The 25,034-nt window shown below is 50.6% G+C and overlaps 1 protein-coding gene across 1 annotated transcript in view; it reads left to right on the forward strand.

Moving 5' to 3' along the window:
* Positions 1-25,034, forward strand: part of CABIN1 (calcineurin binding protein 1) — a 70,007-nt gene that overhangs the window by 34,688 nt on the left and 10,285 nt on the right. The window contains exons 20-29 of the mRNA XM_087942998.1: positions 212-418; positions 1,702-1,847; positions 4,324-4,585; positions 4,663-4,923; positions 7,481-7,632; positions 10,440-10,618; positions 17,695-17,880; positions 18,060-18,364; positions 19,443-19,556; positions 24,835-24,998. Of these exons, the coding sequence (XP_087799124.1) occupies positions 212-418; positions 1,702-1,847; positions 4,324-4,585; positions 4,663-4,923; positions 7,481-7,632; positions 10,440-10,618; positions 17,695-17,880; positions 18,060-18,364; positions 19,443-19,556; positions 24,835-24,998 (1,976 nt within the window). The remainder of the gene's footprint in view (positions 1-211; positions 419-1,701; positions 1,848-4,323; positions 4,586-4,662; positions 4,924-7,480; positions 7,633-10,439; positions 10,619-17,694; positions 17,881-18,059; positions 18,365-19,442; positions 19,557-24,834; positions 24,999-25,034) is intronic.

Raw genomic sequence — 25,034 nt, forward strand, 5'->3', positions numbered from 1 at the left:
CTCAGAATCCTACAAGGTAAGAAATCCTATAGGTTATGAAACCCAACCTCAACCTGACGCTCATTGGAAGAATCCAAAGGGGGCTCTTCTCAACAGATGATAGTCTGGGCTTTGCTGAAACGGGTGGAAGAAGGAGGAGGAGCCTCCAGGGTAATTCTCACTTCACGTCTTGGTTTGTTCAAGGCTTATTTTAAATCTCTTTCTTTCCAAGGTGGAATTGATCTGGGAAGATGCCCTATTCATGTTCGAATATTTTAAGCCCAAGACCCTTCCTGAGTTTGACAGCTATAAAACCAGCACCGTCTCTGCTGACCTAGCCAACCTTCTGAAGAAGATGGCCACGATTGTCCCTCAAACAGATAAGCCTATGCTGAGATTGGAAGAAGTGTCGAGTTACATTGAAGGGACCTTAACCAAGGTACGGATTATTTGGCTTCTGGGAATTCTTCATAAGAGTCCCAAGTGCTTTATTTTCAGACTTCAGAAGAGAGCTGGCTGAGGCTATTGCATGAGAAAAATAGGAAAGCTTGGGGTGCACGTAGAAACAGCTCTCCTTTTCGTGGACTTAAGCAGGTCCTACAAAGATTAAGATTAAACTGTGATCACTGCTGGTGCTTATGGGTTATTGAAACGTCTGCAAGTCAACAGAGAAGCTCAGAGAGCACCAATTAAACCCTGAGCCAAAGATTCTCTTCTGTTGGGTCCAACTCTGTTTAACCATCCTTGTTAGAAACCTGCATAGTCCCTGTTTTAAGAAAGCCAACATTGTCCCATTATCCATCTGATTTTACAGCTTCTTCTGAGATTCAGTTGGAATCTTACCAAATTCTATTATCTGTTATCCCATATCCTGTGTTCTGACTTTCTCCTACGAGGTGGAATTTACAGGCTTTGAAGTATGTTTATATCACCTCAGCTGTCTTTTCTCAAGACTAAATATACCCAGCTCAGCAAATTTCCTTTGGTTTTTCTATCTTCAGATCATGGTTGTTACTGTTCTTTGTACATATTTCGATTTCATAGAATTACAGGACCTAAAGATTGGAAGGGATCTTGATTCAATCCAACCCCGTGCCCAGAAAGGAATTACTGTTGCATTATCCCTGGCATTCAACTTCTGTTTAAGGGGTCCTCCATCAGCTGAGGAAGCCTGTTGGATTGTTGAATGTGTCTTACCATTCAAAACCTGCCTCCTTATAATTTACCCCTCTTGTTTAATCATCTGTTTTTTTGTTCTATGCAACCAGTTTCAACAAAGTGATTAAAAGTCGTTGAAGTCATGTTAATGCCTCACCTGATTGCCTCCCGGAAACTAGCTAAAATGGCTTTTCTGGAGACCATTTTGGAAATGCCGTTCTTTTCTCTATAGTGGATTATTAATGCAATGTTGCCTTGGGTTTAGTATGATTTTATTGGGGTAAACTGCCAAGGCCTCATGAAGATTATACAAGCACATAAAGACAGAAATGCCCACTGATACACTGGATGTGTCATCCCACACTTAGACAAACAGTTGCCTGTTCACGTTCTCTTTTGGCCTTTTGTGGACCTCCAGATACCTTTTGTGAATATCTTTGCCTTTGCTAGTCTCCTGAAGGCCAGCCTGGTAGTCCAGACAGCCCTCCCCACCAAGCCAGAAGTTGCCCTGATCCCTGAACAGAACACAAGAGTGCCTGATGTGGTGTATCTCTTTGTTGCCAGGTGCCAGCTCTCCCAGAGGGCGCAGACTTCTCTCCTCCAGTGGTGACCGAGCTATACTACCTCCTGGCCGACTACCACTTCAAGAATAAGGAACAGTCCAAGGCCATCAAGTTCTACATGCACGACATCTGCATCTGCCCAAAGAGGTCAGGCTGACTGGCTGCTCAGAGGGGAGCCTCTACCTGGTTTCAGGATGGTGTCTGTGTTGCCTTCCTTTGGCCCTGCCCATGGTCTACGTTCCATGGGCACCTGGGCCTCCAGAAAATGGCTGCTGTGGCTGCTGCAGCTGTTGTGGATCCTGGCGGCAGCAGCTTCTCTCCTGGGCAAAGCCCTTCAGTGGGAAGGAAGCAGGTGGTGCTGAGGCCGTGTCAGGGAAGAAGGGCTGCCTCCCCACCCCCCTCCATCGTGGAGAGAGGCATCTCCTCTTTCCTCTTTGATCGGTTTTTGCCCTTGAAATGAAAGGAGCATGAAAATGCCTGACGTGAGCACAGGTTGAAACATGGATGGGTGTTTACTCTGTTGTTTTTACATCTGTTACACTATTTAATACAATAGACATCTTGTGTTGAATTACAGCCTTCCAAAGTCAACCCCATTGCTATATTTTGTCATTGAAACCATAGAAGGTTTTCATGGTTCAGAAGATTCTTAGACCCAACAGAGGATATTAAGCTCATAAAAGAAATAGTAAGAAAGTGAGCCAGGAGGAACACCCGTGTAGGACTCTATGGCTTGGGACTGATTTCCAAAACTGTAGCTTTGAGAAGTTGTTTCAGCTGCCCGAAAATGCTCTCAGAGCAGCTTTTAACTAGAAAGCTGCTGATACCAGATGCTTTATTTTGGATCCTGGACTGAGCAGAAGGTTGGGAGTAAATTGCCACTTTCAGCCCTTTGATTCTACACAATATGCTTTTGTTTATCAAATTAGTACTTCAGTTGGATCTCCTTTCATTTACAATAACCTTCTCAGGTTGACTGGACTCTGAAACAAAATAGTATATATTCCCTTTGCTGATAGAGAGCTTAGAATAGGCAGTAGTTTAGATTCCCAAAGGACTTAGTTCTCATAGGAAAATGGATATTATTAGTGTGGCATTAGAGACACTGATTTAAGCACTTTCATATACAGGTAATCCCCGGGTTACGAGCATTCCCTTAGCGAATGTTTGAAGTTACGTGATAAAGTCCCCTAGTGTTTACAAACAAGTCCCGAAACTACGAATCTTGCAGCACCACGAACAACCTCAGAGGCCCTGCAACATTCGTCCTGCACTTTGCTGGCCAAAACAGATTTGGAGGGGCAAGCCGGCCTCTCTTGACGCTCCATTTTCGCCTGCGTGGGCTTCACCTGGCACTTTATGTTTTGGCTGGCAAAGTGCCGGACGAGACCTGCGCACAGCAAAATGAAGCTGCGGAGGGTTACGCGCAGCTGAGAGGCTGGAGAGGAGACAGCTTTCTAGATCTTCGCACAGTAAGTGACCCGGCATGGCAGGTTGTGGGGAGGGGAAGCAATTGTGGGGAGCATGAGGTATTTCAGTGGGTCAGAGCGGCCTTAGGTGGTCTTAAGCAGAGGGCCTGTTCCATCACTAGCCACCGCCCCCCCCCCCGGCCTTCCCCATCCTAAAATACCTCATGTGCACTTAATGAACACACATTTGATTATTGAATGTGTTGGCGAAAGCAGGGAGTGATCTCGTTCAAGGTAGGAGATTCACTCTCATGAATTGGTTGGATTTGATGACCTACAAGGTCCCTTCCAATTCTGTTAATCTGTAATCTACTGAATCCTCGGGTTACAAATGGAATGAGCAAACTTGAGGACTACCTGTACAAGTTCAGGAAGTCGAGCCTTAGGAATGGATGACATGACAGCTAAAAAGCATTTGGACAGCAAACAGCTAGTAAAGATGGGCTGCTGGCTTTAATGAAGGACAAGGAAGGGCTGGCAAAGCTGTGTTAAATCGGACCATGTTTGCATCACTGAGGAGAATTGTTTGGCTCTGAAGACCAGAAGAGAAGTAGCAACACTAGAGGACAATTGCACACCAGCATGGAGGGCACTGAGAGAGTTCCAGGTGTGCTAAGAGTAAAAGTAGCAGAGCACAATTGCTAGCCAAACTGAAGAGAGAACTGCCATGAATCTGTGTGACACACATACACACGCTTAACCTCTAAAATTTATAAGGTTTTAAAAAATAGACTGGTGCACAGACACATTAAGTTTGTATCATAATCCGAACATCTGTATACATTCTTAGGATTGCTCTGGGGCCACCTGAAATTCAGGGGGAAAAAACAGTTTAAAAGCTAACAATAGCAGGTTGTCTTGTCAACAGAGAAGGAAGAGATGCTCTGCGATGGAAGGTCAGGCAATTAGCCAACTAATGGTTGCATTTACAAAGCTTAGCTGAAAAACCAGCTACTTCTGCTAGGTGTTATCAGAAGCTGGGATAAACCCCCAAATGCTCTTTGACTCCTCTCTTTTGGTCAAGGTCCCTGAGTCTGACAGTTCCCTTGAGCAGACTGTGGTGAAAAGCCAAGTGCCTTGCAGGATCTCAGTGGTTGGCCCTCCTGGGTTCTTGCAGAGGCAGAGTGGGACTGTGGGTGTATGTTCTCTTTCAGGTTTGACTCATGGGCAGGCATGGCTCTGGCCCGGGCCAGCCGCATTCAGGATAAGTTGAACTCCAACGAACTGAAGAGCGACGGCCTCATCTGGAAGCAATCCACCCCAGTGCTGAGCTGCTTCAAACGAGCCCTTGAGATCGACGGATCCAACCTCTCGCTCTGGATCGAGTATGGCACCATTTCCTATACTCTACACTCCTTCGCCTCCCGGCAGCTGAAGCAGTGGAAAGCAGAGCTTCCCTCGGAGGTGGTGCAACAGGTGGGGACGGCTGTCCCTGCACAAGGGGCTTGGCCACCCTGCCCACGATTCACTGCTGAGCTGGCTTCCTCTTTCAGATGGAAGAGCGGCGCAACGGCATGTTGGAAACAGCCAAGCATTGCTTCACGTCCGCTTCCCGCTGCGAGGGGGACGGAGACGAAGAGGAGTGGCTGATCCACTACATGCTGGGGAAGATTGCGGAGAAGCAGAAGCAGCCCCCAGGGGTCTACCTCTTTCACTACAAGCAGGCGGGTCACTTCTTGCATGAAGAGGCAGCACGGTACCCCAAGAAGATCCACTACCATAACCCCCCAGAGCTTGCCATGGAGGCCCTGGAGGTAAGGCAAGGCCCAGACCCCCCCCAGTCCTGCTGCTGACCAGAGCTGCCTCCGTATAAAGGTAGCCTGTGGCTCAGATGAAAGTCTCCAGCTGTTCTTCCTCTTGGGCCTTGCAAGTTGCAAGTCAGCCTGATGGAGGAAGCTGGCCGAGCTTGAGCCTCTCTTCCCCCGGGGGCTACAGGCAAGGGGCTTGATATCTATCCTGGACTGTGTCATCTTCAAAAAAACACAAACATTTGGGATTTTGAGAAAGGCTGCGTTCCTATGCATCTCCCCAATCTGGTTCCTTCTTCCACCCCTTATAGTCCTCTAGTCCTGAGGGATGTGCAAGAAAAGCCTGTGTGCCATTCCTCTAATGCTGAGCCCCTTTGGCTGGATGATTCCAATGTTTCAATATGTAATTCAATGCAGTAGACGTGCCCCGCTCCTTCCTCCTCCTACTTTAGTCATGACAGCCATCACCCACTTGGGCTGAGTGAGAATGATTGGCCAAAAGTCACCCAACCGGTTTTCATGGCAGATGTACCCCAACAAGTCCCCCCCAAAGAGTGTGAACTGAGTGGGACACAGCCACTTTGGGAAGAAGTTACAGGTGCCATTCTCAAAATCACCTGACTAATGTAATACAAGTAGTTCTCGCTTAACAACCATTCGTTCAATGGTCCTTCAAAGTTATGGCAGTGCTGAATGGTACTTAAACTCTTGGGCCTGAAGTTATAGCAGCCCCCCACGATTATGTGATCAAAACTTGGTTGCCCGGCAGGCCACCCCCCACTACAACCCCCGGGGCACTTCAATTCCCCCCACCCCCTACCTTCCCTCTCTCCCCCTCAGCCTTTTCAGCCATCCTCTGCAACACAGCATGGGTGGCACTGTGGTTAGAATGCAGTACTGCAGGCTACTTCTACTGACTGCCGGCTGCCTGCAGTTCAGTAGTTCGACCCTGACCGGTTCAAGGTTGAGTCCGCCTTCCCTCCTTCCCAGGTAGGTAAAATGAGAACCCAGATTCTGGGGGGCCACAGCTGTGGGGCAAGACAGCTGCTAGTCAAGCTCGTGCCATTTTCCAAATAGAATAGGATGGGATAGGAATGGGATACTTCATTGGCCAAGTTTGATTAGACACAACAAGGAATGTGTCTCCAGTGCAGAAGCTGTCAATGTACAGCGCATCGCAAAACAACAGGGTAATAATACTTGTAATAAGGACACCAATAAGAGGCTAGTAGAGAAGATGAGAAGGACGATAATAATGCTACGACCATAAAACATGGATAAGACAGCACTGTGGGAATTAAGGTGTTCGGCAGAGTGATGGCACAAGGGAAAAAACTCCCTGTGTCTGTTTTAGCACGCAGTGCCCTATAGTGGCGTCCCAAGGGGAGGAATTGAAGCAGTTTATGTCCAGGATGTGAGGGTCTGTAGATATTTTCTCATCCCACCTACTGACCCTCGCGTTATACGGGTCCTCAACGGAAGGCAGGCCGGTTGCCGTTGCTCTTTCTGCAGTCCTAACGATCTGTTGGTCTGTACCTGTCCTGTTTGATTGCTGTGCCAAACCAGATCAGTTGCTGAGGTACAGATGACGGACTCAATAATTCCTGCATAGAACGGTACCAAGCAGCTCCTTGGCCAGTCTGAGCTTTCTGAGTTAACCCAGGAGGAACATCCTTTATTGTGCCTTTTTAATTATAGTGTCCATTTCAAATTCTAGGGGATCACAGAATCCAGAAACTTGAAGGATTTTACTTCATCTTGTGTTCATATTGAATATTATAGTATTCATATTATACTATATTCATATTGAATATAGTAAAAGGTGATAGAGGAGGTGGGCTCCTCCTAAAATCCACTCTCACCTCTACAGTTTGAAGAACAGCAGGCACAGCCTTGTCGCGTTGCTCAGGGAAGGGTTCAGAAGGTCTCTGAAGGCCTTCTGAAGCATCACGAGAAGGTGTGCGTCATTTGGAGAGCAGTGCAAGGCCTAACCCAGGCCAGGGTGGCACTTCTCATCTGCAAAGGGACATCTTTTCTGTCCGTTGTGGTCTTGAGATACGTTTCTCCCCTCATCGCTGCAGTGATGGGATTTCCTGTATCCCTCAATATCATCATCCTTCCCCTCTACATGTGAAGATTCCCCCCCCCCTCTCCTCAGGCACTGAGATTAGCCCTTCCCCAACCGAGAGGAAGAGGAAGGAAACTGTCTTGAGCTTCTGAATGAAAATGAAAGTCCACCTGAAGTCTGGTGGCCTCCTCGGCCACCAAAGAAGGCAGGTAGCTCTGCACAGTGGCAGGTTGGTTGATCGAGACTTTTATACCTTGGCTTTATTAGACTGCAAGAACAATAAGAGGAGTGAGAACAACTCAACTGCCATGCTGGGCAACACGAGAGGCCTCCTGGTCCAGAGATTTGAAGGGCTTCCCTTGCCCTGAGAGGCCCAGACCCCTTTAGGGGCGGATCTGCCTTGCCTTGCTTTTCCTTCTCCTCTTGTGCTTGGATTTTGTAAGATGGCTGGGTTCAAAGGAGAAACTTTTGCCACAGTGAGTTTCTTTCCGGTAGGTCTACTTTCGGCTTCACGCGTCGATCCTCAAACTGGTGGGGAAACCTGACTCAGGAGCAGATGCTGAGCTGCTGGTGACTTTTATGAAGGAAGCTGCCGAGGGCCCCTTTGCCAGGGGAGAGGAAAAAAACACCCCCAAGCTCTCTGAAAAGTGAGTCCCTTTTGTCGATGGCTTCAGTCCAGAGGGAGGGAAACGTTTTCTGGGGCGGGGTAGCAGTGGTGGTGCTAAAAGCAAACCTTTGAAGACGTATTACTACGGCCCTTGGACATTCTGACATTTTGAATTGCCCAGTTTATACTGGACGCTAAATGGAAAGCTTGGCCGAAATCTTCACAGGCCTCTTCTGGACAGCCAGCTCGACATAAGAAGAGCCATCCTCTGTATCAGTAAAAGCCTCTCGGGATTTTGCTTTGCAAGAGCTGCCAATGGGGCATCTCCAAGAGACACGGTCATCCCCACACACCAAGTGTCCCAGGACGAGATTCCCGGCGGCGTGCCTGAGTCAGGGAATCGTGGTGGGAGGGAAGGGTGGAGGGCCCAGCAGGAACAGCTGACCTCCAGCTATAAAAATCGGGGTGTGGGGGGGGCTAGGGTGTGGCTCATCACTGTTGAAGTCATGCTGGGTCAGAGAGAGAATTGGGACCTCATGAAAATTCCTCACTGACAACAAGACATGTTTGCTCCGAATGCTGGGGACCCTCACTAAGAGGCTAAGCAAACAGCAAATAACGTTGTTCCCACAAAGACCCCAAAAAATTCAAATGCAACATTCCTTTTTTTATGTTTTAAGATGTATTTTGAGCAGAAAGTCTGTTTGGCTCTCTCACCCAGTTGTCACCCAGTAACACACGGGGCTGTTCAGGAGTCTTAGAGAAATGCCTTGTGCTCTGTCCAGCTGGGCAAACAGGTGCTAAGCAGCAGCTGCCATCCTTGTGCCCCTTTTCCAGCCTGGGTAAGTCAGGGTTTAGGTGATGCAGAAGCTGGCAGAGTTTTGCAGCTTTTAGCACCGGCAGTGCCCAATCAGCTTCCCGGGACAATCATCTCGGGGGATGGTTCCTGTTTGGGTGCCCAATCTCAACCACATAGGAAGACAGAAACGTCCCTCTACATTCTTTTCAGACCACTTATTCGAATGGGTGGTGGCATTCCTTGAGAATTTAGAATTGGAAAATATCAAAATAACTTTTGCATAAAAACAAAAGCAGAAGAACGCATATCTGCTGAGGAAAGGCTCCAAAAGGAACTTAGCAGAACATAAATGACATATCACCAAAATAAACCAGACTGATGGTAATAAGTCAGTATAAAAATAACTGATGTAATTTTCAACATGATTTATTAGGGCTGCAGTGTTTCAATACAGATAGTCCTCGACTTACAATTGCTTATAGATCATTTTGAAGTTATAACAGCACTGAAATAAGTGACCTATTGCAGCATCCCCACAGTCATACGATCAAAATTTGGATGCCTGGCAACTGGGTGCACGTATATATGATGGTTTCAGTGTTTCAGGTTCACATGATCACCTTGGCGACATTCTGACAGGCAAAGCCAATGGGGAAGCAGGATTCACTTCACCACCATGTCATAGAATTGCGTAGCCGGTGTCCAAATGAAGTAATAGACCAGTGATGGCAAACCTTTTCGGCCGAGTGCCCAAACTAGAACGTATATGCATGCGAGCGCTGGAAACCGAAAGCCAGCTGGCCTGTGTGCATATGTGTGCCGGCCAGCTGGTCTTCACGCTGGCCGGAATGCTGGAAACCTGAAGACCAGCTGGCTGGCATGCGCACAGAGAGGGCTCTGCGTGCCACCTCTGGTACGCGTGCCATAAGTTCGCCATAGATGCTGACATGAACTTACACTGTTATATAAATATATTTACACCAAACAAGATAATCGTCAAGTAAATCAACATAGCAGGAACAACTTGAGGTAAATTAAGGGGGGAAAAGGCAGGAAAAAACTCCCTCTCCACGCCCACGGCAACCAATCACAGCACAGATTACTTCAGGCAGCAGGCAGCAATCTACAACTAGTTAACCCACACAACTGTGTGCTACTGCACAACCTTTTACTGCTCCAGCTGCTCAATGTAAAAGACCTTAAATCATGTTATTAACTTAACAGCTGCAGTGATTCACTTAACAACTATGGCAAGAAAGGCTGTAAACTGGAGCAAAGTTCACTTAACTGTCTTTCTTAGCAACCGATATTTTGGGCTCAGCGGTGGTCCTAAGTTGAGGATTACCTGCATTTTGGTTTCTGAAAAGTGTGTTGAGTTCCAAGTAACGTAGCGTTTTCCCCCAGTCGCCTCCTATGGTAGACCTCCTGCATCAGAGGGGAAGGCCAGGGAGCTTCTGTAGTGACATCGGCAACGTCACAAGCACCCTATCACTACGCAATGTAGGACGTGCAGCTCCACCACCACGACCGTTACGTTCAATTAATTCTTAGGTGTCTGGAATCTGGGCCTAAATATGAGAGCTTTTCCCCCTCAAAAAATGCCAAAACTATGTGTTAATTAGAAGGGCACCAATCCTGCTGTTCCTGGTCTTTGTTGGAGGGAAATAAAGAAGAAGGACGCAACTGACGAGTGGATTAACCGTCCCGGGGGGTGTTTGGGGGGAACGAGGGCTTATAAACACTTGGGCGCATTTCCTTGGCAGCAGCCAGAAAGTGGGTGTAGGGCAGTGAGAGGGACTTGTGGGCAGCAGGAGGGAAGGAGGGCAGCCTTGTGGGATATGGAATCGGGAGAAGGCGCATTAAGGCCATGCCTCTGCTCTTGGGCCCTGGAGAATCCAGGCGTTCGCATCGAGTCCTGTCACTTTGTCCAGCTGTGACGGCTGTCCTGCGCCAGGCCCCCGCCTCTGCAGAGTGCTTGCCCCCATTCCCCCCAGGAGCCACGGTGGGCCTTTCCGCTCTTCACGGTCTCAATCCTCTTCTTCCCCCAGGGAAAAGCTTTGCATGGCAGACGAGGACTCGCGTTCTTCTGCAGGAACTCTGCCAGGCCCCGGGACTTCCCTGCTCTCTTCCTCCGGTCCAGGTCTGACTTCCCCACCCTACACAGCCACTCCAGTTGACCACGATTACGTCAAATGTAAAAAAAGCCATCAGCAGGCAACACCGGATGGTACAGTCCCTGTTCTCAATACTGTCGGCACTCGGAGGTGCTGGACTCCTGGCGGGCGGGCGGGCTCAATTGGCGGCTTCCAGGAGGGCGAGGGGTCTAGGGTAACACGGGCAATATTGTCACTCATTAACCCCTTTTGCCACCACCTCCCCTCTGACCTCAACAATAGGCGGGCCTAGTTAATGCGCTTTCCTGAGGTCTCAGGCTCAGGGCGTTTCCCAGAGTCCCTCCAAAAATCCAAACTTCTGCCCTCATCCTGAGCTTGGGATGACTTGGGATGATGTCAACTCCCAGGATTCCCGGCTGTCACAGCATGGGCACTGCACACCGTCCCTTTCTTCTCACGGGTCAGCTTAGCGCTGCAGCCGATGGGCGGCTTGTCCTGCTGCAGCCGGATGGGAAGTGGCTGCCTGTTGGGATGGGCCCTGATCCACCAGGTCGCCTTGCGAGGGTCTGCCTCTGTCCCGGAAAGCTCTGCCGTCTCTTCCGGGGAACGCAGAGGAGTCTGCCACGGAATGAGTTGCTCTCCAGTCCTCCCAAATGCTCCAAAAGAGTAGACGGGAAGGGGCTTCCTCTTAACAGCCGCCTGCTCGCTCTGCGGGGCTTCAGTTGGATCTTGGGCGTCAAGGGGGAGACCGCTGCTTTCCTTGCCTGGGAAAGGTAGAAACAGCCTCACCACCAGGCTGTTTCCTGGCCTCTGTAGGCCAAGCAGGGCTTAAGGCCGAGCATGCAGAGGACACCTTTCCTGTCAGTCGAGAGGCAGACCAATAATGCAGCTTCCCTTCCTGTCTTCCATCGCAGCCGTTGGGTCGCTCATTCATTTTTGGCATTCGGTCATAGCCAGAGACGATGCCCTCCACCCAACTAAGGATAGCTGCCTATTTAGGAACCTTCTTGCAAACATTCCGCACGAGGATCTGGGTGACAGATCTCGTCTCATCCTTTTGGAATAATTTGGCCCAGAGAGCTAGACCTTTGATCTTTGGTGGACCTGGGCCCATTCACCAGGATGCATCCCCCGCTCCGCTTCCCTTTGAGAGGAGCTTCAGCATTGTTTCGTTGGCCTTTTTGCCACCATCTACCTATCTTCTCATTTCTCTGTCCATGGTCGCCCCATAAAACTGCTTTTCTGAGAAGCCTTCTTTTCTGGAACATCCTTGTCTCTCTTGCACCATAACTCCTTAAACCCAACTGGAACATGCTAGAAGCAACGACAAATGAGTGACTGCTTTTACTCAGAAAACAGGGAGGGGGTGCTCTCGGGGGACCCTCTCCGAGCAGGGCCGGAGGAGAAGTGAATTGCGGCAAGTCTCAGGGGTGAAGCTGCCACAGTTGGGAGGGAGTGGAGCAAGATAAATCCCGATAACCAGCCATGGAGGGGAGAAAGGGAACTGTTTCAGTTGGCCATAAATACTTAGGAGTATTTGTGGGTCCAAGATGAAATGCAGTTAGAGAAGATCATTAGGAGCCCTCGAACCTGGAGGGGGAGGGGTGTCCCTGGGGCTGCTCTTCCCAGTTTGTCCTGTATATGAGCAGAGAGGCCTGGGATGGTTCTGGTCCCTAAAAAATGACCATTAGATTTATCTACTGCATTTTGTTATGGAGTTCACCAAGACGCACAGAGCACTCCTCCTCTTATTTTCCCCCATGAAAGTTTTATGATGCGCATTGCGCTAAGAGAGAGATTAACCCAAAGTCAGCCAGGGCCTCCATAGAAATGGAGGACAGAAACGTGTTCCTGCAAATTAAGAGAAACCCCCGTTCAAGGACTGATCACATGTTGTCTGCAATCCACCTGGGATTTGGGTGCAGCTCAGAAGACAGAATGAAAGCCAGTTTCTTGTCTTACCCAATCCACGACTGGCTGCAGACATAATTCAACACCTGCCCAGTTTCACCTGGGCTGGGTGAGTCAGAAGTGTTGAGCTCCAGCTAGTCACCCTCAGGAAGGGACTTGGTGCCTAAATGAAATGGCCCTTAACTCCCATGGCCACCAGTCAGCTGAAAAAGTTTATTTGGTTGTTTCGTGATGTTACTCTCCATTGCCCTGTAAGCCAGTTCACTCAGTGCATCCTAGCAGGCTTAATGGCTTACTAATAAATATTAGCATCTGTGGCATCAGAATTTCAGTTAGGGCTTTCAACTAAACTGATCAGATGGGACACATCAGCTTAGAAAATGAGGCTGACCTGCTCTTTCAGAGGGCAGAACCATCTGGCCATGGCAAGAATTGAATCCTTAATCAGGGAGAATAGGGAGGCCTCCTTGGGGATGTGAGGGGGAGAACTCCTCTGTCCTCGCCTCTGCAATGCTCCCCCCTGGTTTGAACAAGGAGAAGTCCTGACTCTTAGACCAGTCTCTTCCTTATGGCGATGTCCATGAGATGTCCCTCATTTTGACTGTGACTCAGATTCACCCATAGGGCTTTTAAAGAAATCACTCTCTTCTCAGCCCAGCCCCACAATTAAGACCAGGGCACAGAAATGGACTCCTGTGTGGACAGAAGCAGCTTGACCTGGCCACATTTGTACTGGTCTGGAGTTTCAGTGACGCAGCCAGAGAGCATGAAAGGGATGCCTGCCTTTTTATTACGGCAGAATGAGACAAGGCAACTAGAGAAAGCCCATCTGGCTGAACATGTTAAATGCTAAAGAGAGGCCCATCTTGGGGCCCATTTTGGATCAGCACAGTCCGTTCTATAGAAAGGAATGGGAAGAGTCTAAATTGAAATTGGTTACCCCCCTGGCCAGACCTGACTTATCTGCCTGCTTTCCCTCCTGGCTGTCCTGCTGTCCAGCTGCCTTCGTCCGTCAGCAGGACCTTCCTTCCCCAGGCCTTGAAGGTAGGGAAACATTCCAGGGGAGCCAATGTCATCCTTGTCACTCTGTGCCATTGTTCACTCAGTTGTGGCTGTTTTGGTTCGTTTCTGCTGTTTTGTTTTTGTTTTTGTATATTCATGCTTTTGTAACCAATATTGCCTGTGTTGCCCTAACCCTGTTAAAAATGATTCATAGACTTTCCTTACCTGCTTGTTGCCCATCACGGCTTGCTTGAACATCAGCGCTGCGACTGATAAGTCTGTTGGCTGTGCAAATGTTGGAGAAGCCCATAACGGCAACAGCTGCTGCAACCTGCATTGGCTTGACGATGGCTGGGGAGACTTGGGCCCCTCTCGCTTTTCTGCTGAATCCATTTCTGCTTATTCTTTACCTGAGCAGTTAGTTACATTTCTGGAAGAAAAAAAAAGACTGTTTGTGGGCAACAGACAAGTCCATTTGCAGAACTAATTCCATCCCCCTCACCGCAGAATATCCCCTAAGGCAGCGTTTCTCAGCCTTGGCAGCTTGAAAATGGGCTTTGCTGGCTTGGGAATTCGGGGAGTTGAAGTCCACCCGTCTTCAAATTGTCCTGGTTGAGAAACACTGCCCAAAAGTGACCAGGTCTGACTTATTCCCGAACCGGGCCAGCCATTGTATTGAAATAGGTGTGGCATTCTGCTTCAAGAAACCTTGAAGCCGAGTCAAAATTGGACATTCAGTCTTGTGGCCCCAACTGAAGAACTGGGACCGATGGATCCAGATCAGGATAGTCTAAAACGGGGGTCTCCAACCTTGGCCACTTTAAGACATTGTGGACTTCAACTCTCAGAATTCTGGGAGTTGAAGTCCACAAGTCTTAAAGTGGCCAAGGTTGGAGACCCCTGGTCTAAAACCTGACCGTTTTAACTACCTTTTGTTGGGCAGTCATGCTTCTGTCCCGTTTTTCACCCAGAAAAGCCCATCATGGCTGAAACAGAGGGCCAGGCAGGGCAGGAACAACTATGAGTCTTCACTCTATTGGAGGAGGCACGTGTCTGCCCCCAAACTGACTCCACATCAAAATGTACCACAGTCACTGACAGAAAAGACAAGATCATAAATAAAATCGAACACATAATAAAGCATTCGATAAATTCTCCTGTGTAAGTGAGATTCCCTCTGCAGGCATTCGCTCCATTGTGCTCTTCTCATGGCATTTCCATGCCACTCAGCACAGCTTCACCACAGGGAGGGGACTTAGCGATTTCTGCCACAATGTGAGGCTCACATAAAATTGTTCAGTACAGCTGGCAAGATTTAAAAAAAAAAAAAACACGGATGGAAGTCTGTCCTCTTAAATCACTGCCCTCTGTGACTCTTAAAACTTTTGGGAATTTCCCCTGCAGAATGACTCACCCTTTAAAGTGAGTCCTTGGAAATCACCACACACACATCGAGGATGTGCAAAAATACCAATATTTTGCAGGCACCAATTCATAGAATTGGTGGTTATCTGATGCCAGGACCCACCTTGCTAGTATAGTGACAGGCCTGTGAATAGTCAAATTGAAAAAGCAGAAAAAGCAACTTCTACTATTTAGCAACCTTTTCCACAGCATATTCTATCTAACCCATGATTTATGAGTAGGTGGCATTGGATCCCATGGTGCCCGGCCATGTCACCTCTTGGTTTCCTTATTTCCTAGGGACCTGATACTTTCTCAACAACTTCTCCTAAAGTTTGTAGTTGCTATCTTTATGCTAATATACATTACTCTGCTTTCATTCTTTGATGCTTTGATTTCCCCGATGAATGCTTTTTGTAATATTTCCTAATGTGTATACAAAGCTTTCTGTTTGTATGCAAATTTCAGAACGTTGAAGCGTTTCCCCTAAGTTTTATTTACTGCCACGGCACTCTGAGGAGCTTTAGAGCGTAGAGGATTCCTTCTTATAGGAGCTTTCACAACAAAGCTCCACCAGAAGCAGCTTACCACTTAACTAAATTTCCCAGTTTCTTAATGACCCTTTCCTCCTCTGGCTGTTTGGTCAGTAACAAATGGCAGAGACAAAGCAGGCAATTAGCTCCATCGCTTCCACTTTCCTGACAGGAAATAAAAAGTATGCATCATAACTGGATCAGCAGTTGTCAAAAATGACAGAATAAGCCGAGATCTGCCGAACTCTGCCATTTAATTCTTAGCAGAAGTGTTATTTTGTTTGAGTTACAACAGGCTGCCAAATCCATTTCCCCTAGTTTTTTCATTCTTGTGGCAGCAATGAGGTTTTGTTGTGTGAATGTGATTGTGACCAAAAAAAAGTAAGATTTCATCCCTTAATGTGGGCTCTATCCTGTGTTGGACTGGATTGGGTTTCTCCTCTGGGGCTGGATTGACTTTTCACCCCTCCCTCCAAGCTTCCTGGGCAGGGGGGTGGAGAATAGAGCCACCAGCTCCTTTCCTCAATGTCCACGGATATTCTTCTCAAAGACCACCCATTTTTAATAAAACCACCCACTGAAATGGCAGGAATGGCCCCCTCCCCCAGAATGGGGTGTCAGAGTACATGGGTAATTTCAGCGGCCTCTCTTTTTAATTCCCCCTCCACTCCTACTAAGTTTGGACAAGTCTAAACCCAGCCAGATATTTATATATCTGTTTCAATACTACAATACTTTCCAAAATACCATCCTCCAGTCTTGCAGAAAAAGCAGGCCACAGTGGCAATGGAAGTCATGGGCCCTTCGCTGGAGGGCAGGTTCTGCATGAGAATACTTTCCATGCCACCCTTGAGGCCACCCTCAAATAGTTTAGGTTGGGTATTGGTACCTTATTCTGCCCCCCCAATTACTAAAAGATGGATAGGAGCTGGATCAAGGAGCCAGAATTCAGAACAAACAGAAAGTTGCTTTCCCTAAAGATGAAAAATGACTGCTTAGGATGTTTCCCGCCTATGTTCATGGCTGGACTACAGGTGTGTGTGTGAGAGATTCCTAGAGAACTGCTACCTCCTGCCCTTTCAAGGAAACATCTGGGCAACCAGAGCCAATCTTTTATTTCCTAGTGTCAGAACAGACTAAATGGATTTTCACCAGGAAAAATAATTTATGGGGAATACTTTTGTTCATATCTGCATGTGTGTTTAGTACAACCACAACTAAAAATGATCATTTCCCCGAAGTACCTTGCCAAAAAAAAAAAGAATAAGAAGTTGGCTTGCAGTCAGTTGTCCCTGCAAAATTTCCCCTTATGCCAAGCATCAGCGTTGCTTGCTTCCTAGCTATCCTGCATTTAAGATTAGTTTTGGGAGATTTTTGTCAGTCAATGTGGAGGAGATTAGTCAAACCAGGGGGGAAGAGTCAAATAGGGAATTAGTCTGGAGTCCCTACATAGACACAAGAATCCCTTGAACCTTATCTAGTCTTACCCACAAGGCAAACTGTCAGTCTTCTCCTACGTATAGGCTTGAGCAGGAAACCAGCTAATTGAGCTCTGCAGGTGTGGATCTGCTTGTTTGTACCTGACTGCCAATAACTGAGCAGCCTTGCTTGGTAGGAGTGGAACTTAATCCTAGACTTCCCTTTGAAAACGAAGGATTATTCATTAAAATGCTAGGAAGATTTATTTGGGTACAGCTGCATATATGCTTGTTGAGGGTGGTATGGTGGAGAGAAGGTGCATTGCCAGATCCAGCTTAGCACACCGAGGTTGCCTTTTACTTCTGAACGTTAGCCATTTATGATTTCTCTGGTCTGTCAAGGACAACTGCCCATTCTGTAACTTCTCAGCCATCCTCAGATGAGTTCTCAATTTACCCTTTCATATAATCATTTCCTTGCAAGTTTTAAGTGTCCCTCTCATTGCTTGCTATACTGTGCGCATCTGTATTTATAGCTTACTAATTGAACATAAGATACCCGATAAAAAGGAGCATTTCCCCCCAAAAAGCTTGTAATGCAATAGCTGCTTCCCTGTTTAAGGAGCCAAGGTTCCTTTGCTGCAATACCATAATCACCTGAATGCTAAGACCTTTAAAATATCCTCGCAGTTACAATTAATTTCTAGCCGAAAGTTTTAAATTGAAGAAGTGTTAGTGGGCTGCAAGAGGAGAGGCTGCGTGCTGAAACAAATGAGTGGGTGTGTTGCTCTTTGCGCTTACTAGAAACGGAGTGCCGAAATGGAGGGGGAGGGGACAGCAGCCGCTGTCTGGAAAAAAAAGGGGGGGTGGGGGTGTTGCCGCCAAAGCACCATCTCACTTGGGTCCATTTCTCCTGTGCAGACAGGAGTCAGGACAGCACAGCGGTGGGGCTCTCGGACTCCAACTCCACCCAGGACACCTTTATGGAGCTTGCCAGCCTCCCGGACAGCAGCAACAAGAAGGCTTTTCCGGAAGGGAGGCCCTTGGCTTCCTGCTCGGACACCGCGGCACCCGGGAAAGAGAGCCTGGCACCCACAGAGGACAGGGGTAAGTTGGGCAAGGCTGGAGCCTTCGGGCCTTGTGCCAGGGAAAGAAAAAGCTCCTTCCTGGGCTTCTGCTGCTGGAAGCGAAAGGCAAAGCTGGGGCCGCCTCTCTGCTCTCCTCCTGTCTACCTACCAGGCAGTTGGGGGGATTTGGGTGACCTTGCCTGTTTCTGGCCCCTCCAGGAAAGCTGGAAGACCCCCTGGGCAGCCCTGACGCCTGCCGTGCTGCGGAGCAGAAGCCCCCTCCCCAGGGACCTTCCAAAGCCTCTGCTCCCCCGCTCCCCTCCCAGGGGGACCACAAGAGACCAGCCGAGCCCCTCTGCACCAGCCAGTTCGCCCAGGGCCTCCCCGCAGACCTGGAGGAGCAGCGCACTTTCCTGACCGAGCGCTGCACCGCCGCCTTCCACCTCTGCCTCAGCCGCTTCCCCCAGCACTACAAGAGCCTCTACCGCCTGGCCTGCCTCTATGCCTGCAGCCCCACCCATAAGGTAGTGGGGGGAGGGTGGGGGCCAAGGGTCTGCAAATGTAGGGGAGGTGGGGAACAAGGCAAGGACGATTCACCTTTCACAGAAGGCAGAAAACAGGCCAGGACCCTTGGACACATATAAGGACCCTTGGAGGGCTCTACCTGCAGAATAAACCTTGGTAACAGGAATGGGTTCAGCTCCAAAACAAGGTGGGGAGTCCACAAGGGCAGCTGTGCCAGCGGAGGGGAGCCAGCAAAGCCCCTCTGCCAACTTCCTGCTCCCTGGGACTCTGCTGGCCCGTGGTTATAACTTGAAGGGGGACTCTTAAGGACTAGAAACCTAGCCTCAAAGGGAAAGAATGATAAAAGATGCCCCGGAAGCCTGGCTTTTTTCCTTTCTGACATACATACCATACTTGGTTTGACAAAACATCATCCGTTTCTTTGAGGTGTCTTCCCAAGCCCGTGCAGAGTGGCTTTTTTCTGGAAAGGGTCCCGCATACCGGACTCCCTCACCCCTGTTGCCGGCCACCTTCATTAAAACCAACATTGGGCCAAAAAAGGGAGAACTGTGGACACCCTGCGTCCCTTTCTCCAGGCCACAAAAGAAGGCAGTGGCCAACCTGGCACACGTGGGGAGCACCTTAAAGAGAGGCCGGGCCCATCGCAGCATATGAATGTTGCCCCCTTTGCCCCCCTCGGCTCCCCTTCCAGGCAGGGGCATTCTGCACCCAATAACAGGGAGGGGAAGGTAGGGCAAGACGTTTGGTAGGGGAGGGATGAAAACCCGCCTTCCTCTTAGTAGCCAGAAGAGCCAGGAGTGAGAGTGTTGAGCGTCTCTGGGACACCTGATCACCTGGAGAAAGGCCTGGAGGGGATGGAGCGTCCTCCCAATGAGGAAGGAGATGTGTGGTTCTGAAGAGGCCCGGTTACCTCCCTCCGCCCCCTCCCCCAGCCTTTCAGCTTTGCCTGAAAGTGGTACCTTGGGGAGCTTTGAAGGAGGGGAGGAGCGGGAAGAAGGGACGCGGCAGCTGTCACCGCTCTGGCTTCTCCTTCCTGCCAACCAATTTTGTTCTTTTCTTGCACTCTGTCCTATATAGAATCTGCCGTGGGCGCGTGATGTGCTGCTAGGCAGCAGTCTCCCCTGGCAGCAGCTGAGGCACATGCCAGCGCAGGGTCTCTTCTGTGAGAGGAACAAGACCAACTTCTTCAACGTAAGTGGACTGCCCGGGCTGCAAGCAGGGTGCTTTCTCTGGCTTTTCCCAGTTGCTTGTTTCCTTGGCCTCGGGCGAGGCTCTAGGCAGGCAGGCAGGCCAGGCCTTCTCTGCCCTGGAAGTTGCAGCTCCGGAGCCGCATGCAGCTCCGGAGCTGCTCCCTTCCTTTCCTTTGGGCAGCAGGAGGGAGGGCCTTGGGCAGCTCTGTCTGGCCTCTGACTTGGCCGAGCAGAACAACGTTGCTACAGGGACGAGGTTGCTTTGGTCAGAGCAGTACCTGTTCACCCCCTCACCACCCACCCACCCCCAGAACAAGGCATTCCATATCCCTCTACTGCAAAGGAACTAATGGCAGGAATTTGGAAGCATTTCAGCCCATGGAGAGCAAAGAAATATTTATAAAGTTGATGAGGATGCTGTCCAAGTCATGGCCTTGAGAGCAGTTGATGTGAATGTGAAGTCCAGTTCCTGAAAATGCCATTGTGGGTGGAGTCACGCTAGTTTGTGGCACAGGAGCTGCGTTGCCACTTTTATACCCTTTGGGGTTCAAACCCTCTCATGGACTTTTACCCTTTAGATGAACTATAGACAGGATGTTAGCCCCAGCAGCTCTCCAGGCCCTGGTGCGGAGAGGTTACAGGAAGGGAATCGAGAGTCCATCTTCCCGCTCAGCTCTCTGTGATATAAAGGTTTCTCCCATGTGAGAAAGGGAGCCACCACTCCCACAGAGGCTTATGCCTTTCAGTCGCATGGAAGGGCAGCTGCAGATGCTCCTGAAAATGCCAGAAACGTGGGAGCTTTCTTGCTTTACTGTTTCAATTGGCCCTGGTTCCAAAAAGCGAGAATGGAGCATATGGAGGATGGTTTCCAGGGAAAAAAATAATATATGGAAATCCGTAGTTGTGTTTCTACGAACCACGTGATAGAACACCAGAAAGCCCCACAGGAGCACACACACACACACACCCTGCCCATCTCTTCCCTTTGGATAGGATCCATTAATTTTTTTTCTCTGCCCTCTCTTCTTTGGCGTGGAAAGGAATGGAATCAGAGTTGGAAGGGACTTGGAGGTCTTCTAGTCCAACCCCTGTTGAGGCAGGAAACCCTATACTGTTTCAGACCAATGGTTGCCCAGTCTCTTCCTAAAACTTCTGGAGACGAGCTGTTCCACTGATTAATTGTTCTTACTGTCAGGAAATTTCTCCTTAGTTCTGTGTTGGTTCTCTCCTTGATTAGTCTTCAGGTGCTTTGGAGAATAGCTTGACTCCGTCTTCTTCATGCTAGATATTTAGATATTGGAAGACTGTTGTCATGTCAACCCCAGTCCTTCTTTTCATTAAACTAGACATACCCAATTCCAGCAACCGTTCTTTATATGTTTTAGCCTCCAATCCCCAAGTCATCTTTGTTGCTGTTCTCTACATTCTTTTCTTAGAGCCTCAATTTGTTTTTTTTTTTACATTGTGGCAACCAAAACGACGCAGTATTCCAAGGGTGGCCTTACCAAGGCTTTATAAACCAGTACTAACACTTCACTTGATCTCGATTCTATCCCTCTGTTTAATGCAACTTAGGATTGCATTGGCTTTTTGGGCAGCTGCAGCACACTGATGGCTCATATTTAAGTGATTGTCCACTAGGACTCCAAGATCCCTCTCACAGTTAATACTATTGAGTGAGGTGCCACATACACTGTACCTGGGCATTTGGTTTTTCTGGCCTAAAAGTGGAACCTTCCTTTTTCCCCCCATTGAATTTCATTTTGTTAGACAGCGCCCAATCTTCAAATCTGTCAAGATCCTTTTGTATCTTAAGCCTGTCTTCTGCGGTGTTGGCTATTCCTGCTAGCTTGGTGTTGTTTGCAAATTTGACGAGTTCCCCATCTAGCCCACGTTGTTTGGTTGGTCAGCCGGTTATGAATCTATCTAGTGGTGATGCTATCTAACCCACATTTTTTCTATCTCATCAAGTAGTACGTTGTGGTTTTCTCTATCAAATGCCTTACTGAAGTCCAAGTAAATTATATCCACAGTATTCCTCTGGTCCACTAATTTTGTCACTGTCAAATAATTCAGTAAGATTTGTCTGGCCTGATCTGTTTTTGTCAAAACCCGTATGTTGGCTTTTAGTGATGTTGATTGCGTTTGCCTCTAAGTGTTCACCCTTGCTTGCTTATCTTTTCCAGAATCTTCCTAGGGTATTGAGGTAGTCAGGCACTGCCTTCTTCTGCCTCCCACTCAAGAGGTGGCCTCGGGGCACAAGTGCGAACTTCAGAAGAAAGGGCCTTTGATAGCTTTAGTCCAACAGCTGGACTTCTTTCTAAAGGCTGAGCCGGAGCCCCCTGGTCAGTCCAGAACTAGCAGAACTAGCAGGCCAAAGTAGTGTGGGGTCTTCGTCTGCCTGTCTAATGCCACCTGGAGGTCTTTCTGGGCTGCTCAAGGTCCCCTCCTGGACCGTGCCTAGGAGGGACAGAGGCGAGGTCAGCAAAGGTGGGAAGGGGGAACCACGGGGTCCAAGAGCGCAGAGTCTTGCTTGGGTTGAAGTGGAGCCTCTTGCACCCAGGCAGCCCACCCACAGCTCCTGCAGCTTCAGGGCACTCAGGTGCTGAGACGGTGAGTTGGATGAGTTCACCCAGCCGCTTCGCCTGCGTATGAAACGGGAGTGGAAAGAGGCCTGAGGCCTGCAGCCGCTGGCAAAGGAGGCGGCAGCGTTCTGGCCCATCAGCAGGGAGGAGGGGAACCAGCACAAGGGTTCAACTCCCAGAGCCGGTCCAGAAGGGATACCATGATTGATGGTACTGAAAGCTGCTAAGGGGGGAGGCACCACCCTCTGCCACTCCCTCCGGAGGTCAGCCAAGGGTCTCGACTCCGGCCACCCTCTCTCTACCGCCTTCCCCAAAAAGGGAAGGCTGGAAATGGGATGAAAATTGTCCAGAAGGATGGGGCCTAGGGTCTCCCTAAATAGCCAGTGGGACCAGCCCTCCCTTAAACTCAAGCGCAGGCCTTGACCAGCCCCAAAGGGCCCAGGCCGCTTCCTCAGGATAGGGTAGCTGCTTCCCAGTCTGGGAAAGGGAGTTGGCTTTGTTTGGGAGCAGCAACTTAAGCCCTGCAGTTGCCCGGTGAGAAGGGGGGTGAATCGTGATCGCCTGGCTCTCCCCCCCTGTCCAAATGAAGGGAGGGCACAACCAGCGCTTGGGCCCAAGATGGGCAATGTTTCCCCCTCCCCCATCTGCTGCTCGGACAGGAGTGTCCAGACCAGTTGGAGCCCCCTAGCCCCCCAGCAGAGGGGAAGCACGAGCGATGCTGCTGCCAGGGGCCAAAGCACTTCTGGGCGAAGAGCAGGTTCCCCCAGTAAGGTTGTTGCTGTGGAGGGTGTCATGGCGTCCCCCCCAGCAATGCAAAAGTGCAAAAGTTATTTTGCTCATTTGGCAGGATATTTTTATCTGAAAGAGAATTTCAGTTTTAAAACTGGATATAGGTATAAAAACAGACCCAAACCCTGTGCTTCCCCATCTGGTCAAACGGGGGGGTGTTAAATTCAGTGGGAATTCCTCCCTCCGGAAAAGAAAACCCGGCGCCCCATCATCCCCTCAAGGTCAGGGGTTGGGGGTCTCCTTCAGGAGCTCCCCGCTTTCTGCCCAAGGCCTGTGTTGGGTGCGGGGGGACGACGTGTGGTGCCTGCAGAGGAACCCCCGCTCGGCCCCTCTCTTTCCCCGCTCCCGGCCCTCCTGCTCGAAGGGGAGCGGGGAAACGCTCGTCTGGAGGGAAACGGGGCGCGGAGCCGGAGGCGCCGTTTTCTCAGCCTCGTAGCGGCCGCGCCGAGCAGGTGCCGCCGCGGGGTGGAAGGCGCCGGGGGCTTCGGGAAGGCGCCGGTCTCTCCGAGGCGATCCAGGCGGGAGCGGCGGGCAGAAGAGCGCAGCGCCGCCCTCCTTCGGCTCCCGCGGGGCAGCGGGCCGGGCGGCGCGGCGGGTCGCGGCTTCTCTGCCGGGGAGGTAGGCGGCGCGCAGGAGGGGCTCCGCGGGACGGGCTTCGCTTCGCAGGCCGGGCCGACCGCGGGAAAGAGGCGGGCGGCGGCGGGGCGAGCTGTTCGGGTGAGGCCGCGGCCACTCCGTCCTCCTCCTCCTCCTCCCGCGGCCGCGGAGCCACGCACGGGCGCCGCCCGGAAACGGCCGCGAGAGCCCCGGCGGCGGAGGCAGAGGCGGCGCCACAACACCCACCCACCTCCCGCGCGCGCGCCCCGGCCCGGCCGCTGCCGCTCTTCGGGGACTGGCGGGGCGGGGGCCGCTGGTTGCGGCCGGCCGACATGGTGAGCGGGCGGGCGGGCAGGCGTCGGCGGGGAGAGGGCGGCGCGACCGCTCCCGGCAAGGAAGGCGGGCGCGGGCGGCGGCGGCGGCTGCTGAAGGGCCGGTAGGCCGGTGTCGCCGCCTCCGCGCTCGCTGGCTCCCTTCCTGGGCGGCTCCGCTTTGAATTCCGACCGGGCGCACAGAGAGCGGCGGCCCTCCCGGCCGCTCTTCGCGGGCGCTTCTCGGTACCAGGAGATGCTGGCGCAGCCGCCGAGCCCGACTCGGGCATCCGGAGTCACCGGCCGTAGAGCGGCCCTGCCTCGCCTCCTTCCCGTACAAGCCGGATTCCAATGCCCGGAGGACCAAGGGCTGCTGGGGGGGGCTTTCAATGATGGGAGCCTCAGGATTGCCGGGGCCCAGTCGGGTGAATCGTCTCCGGGGTCCCCTTGGAGCAGCCAGCAGGTGTCCTGGCCCTTAAGACACCCTCCAAGGCAACCGACGGGCCTCCTTTGCATCCTCAGCTGCCCGTTTCCACCTGGGTGCAGGACAGGCCCCCTCCATTCCTTCCCCTGAATTAGCTTTTATGAATTAGCTGAATTATTTTATGAATTAGCAAGACCTGGTCCTGGTCTTGCCCCAGTATTGGCGGCACCTTAACCGACATTTGCTGTGGTCTCTCTCTGTTTCTTCCACAACTGACCACAGTTGGCTAGGACCCAAATCATCGGACAAGTTCTCTCCCTTTCTCTCTCTAAGCTTGAATAGCTGAGTTCAAATCACAAGAGTAGATTTTCTGCAAGCACACATGCCTTGCGCTGGGTAAGGCGGCTTGCGGCTGTGAGCAAGATTTCTCCAGTGGCCCAGCTGCAGACTAGACTGGGAAGCCAGCCTGTTCGAGAGGCCGGGTCCCTCTGCCTGCCAGCATCCAAGAGGGACGAGCATGGCCCGTTAGTGAAGGTCTCCTCCTCCTCCTCCTCCTCTTGCTTTCCTGCACAGGGAATTTGGCGCATCCCCGTGGATGAAATCGACCGTCCCGGTAGCTTCGCCTCTCATATGAACCGCTCCATTGTCCTGCTGCTGAACGTGCTGTCCCAGCTCAAAGATTACCCCACTTTGCTGAAAATCTGCTCTATGCTGCAGAGGACCCCCGACCAGGGAAAGTGAGTGCCCTGTTGTGGGATTTCCCAGGCTTTGTT

This window comes from Notechis scutatus, chromosome 13, assembly GCF_049901735.1.
Source record: "Notechis scutatus isolate UNSWTSFEM ecotype Mainland chromosome 13, rNotScu1.2, whole genome shotgun sequence".
NCBI classification, from domain to species: domain Eukaryota; kingdom Metazoa; phylum Chordata; class Lepidosauria; order Squamata; family Elapidae; genus Notechis; species Notechis scutatus.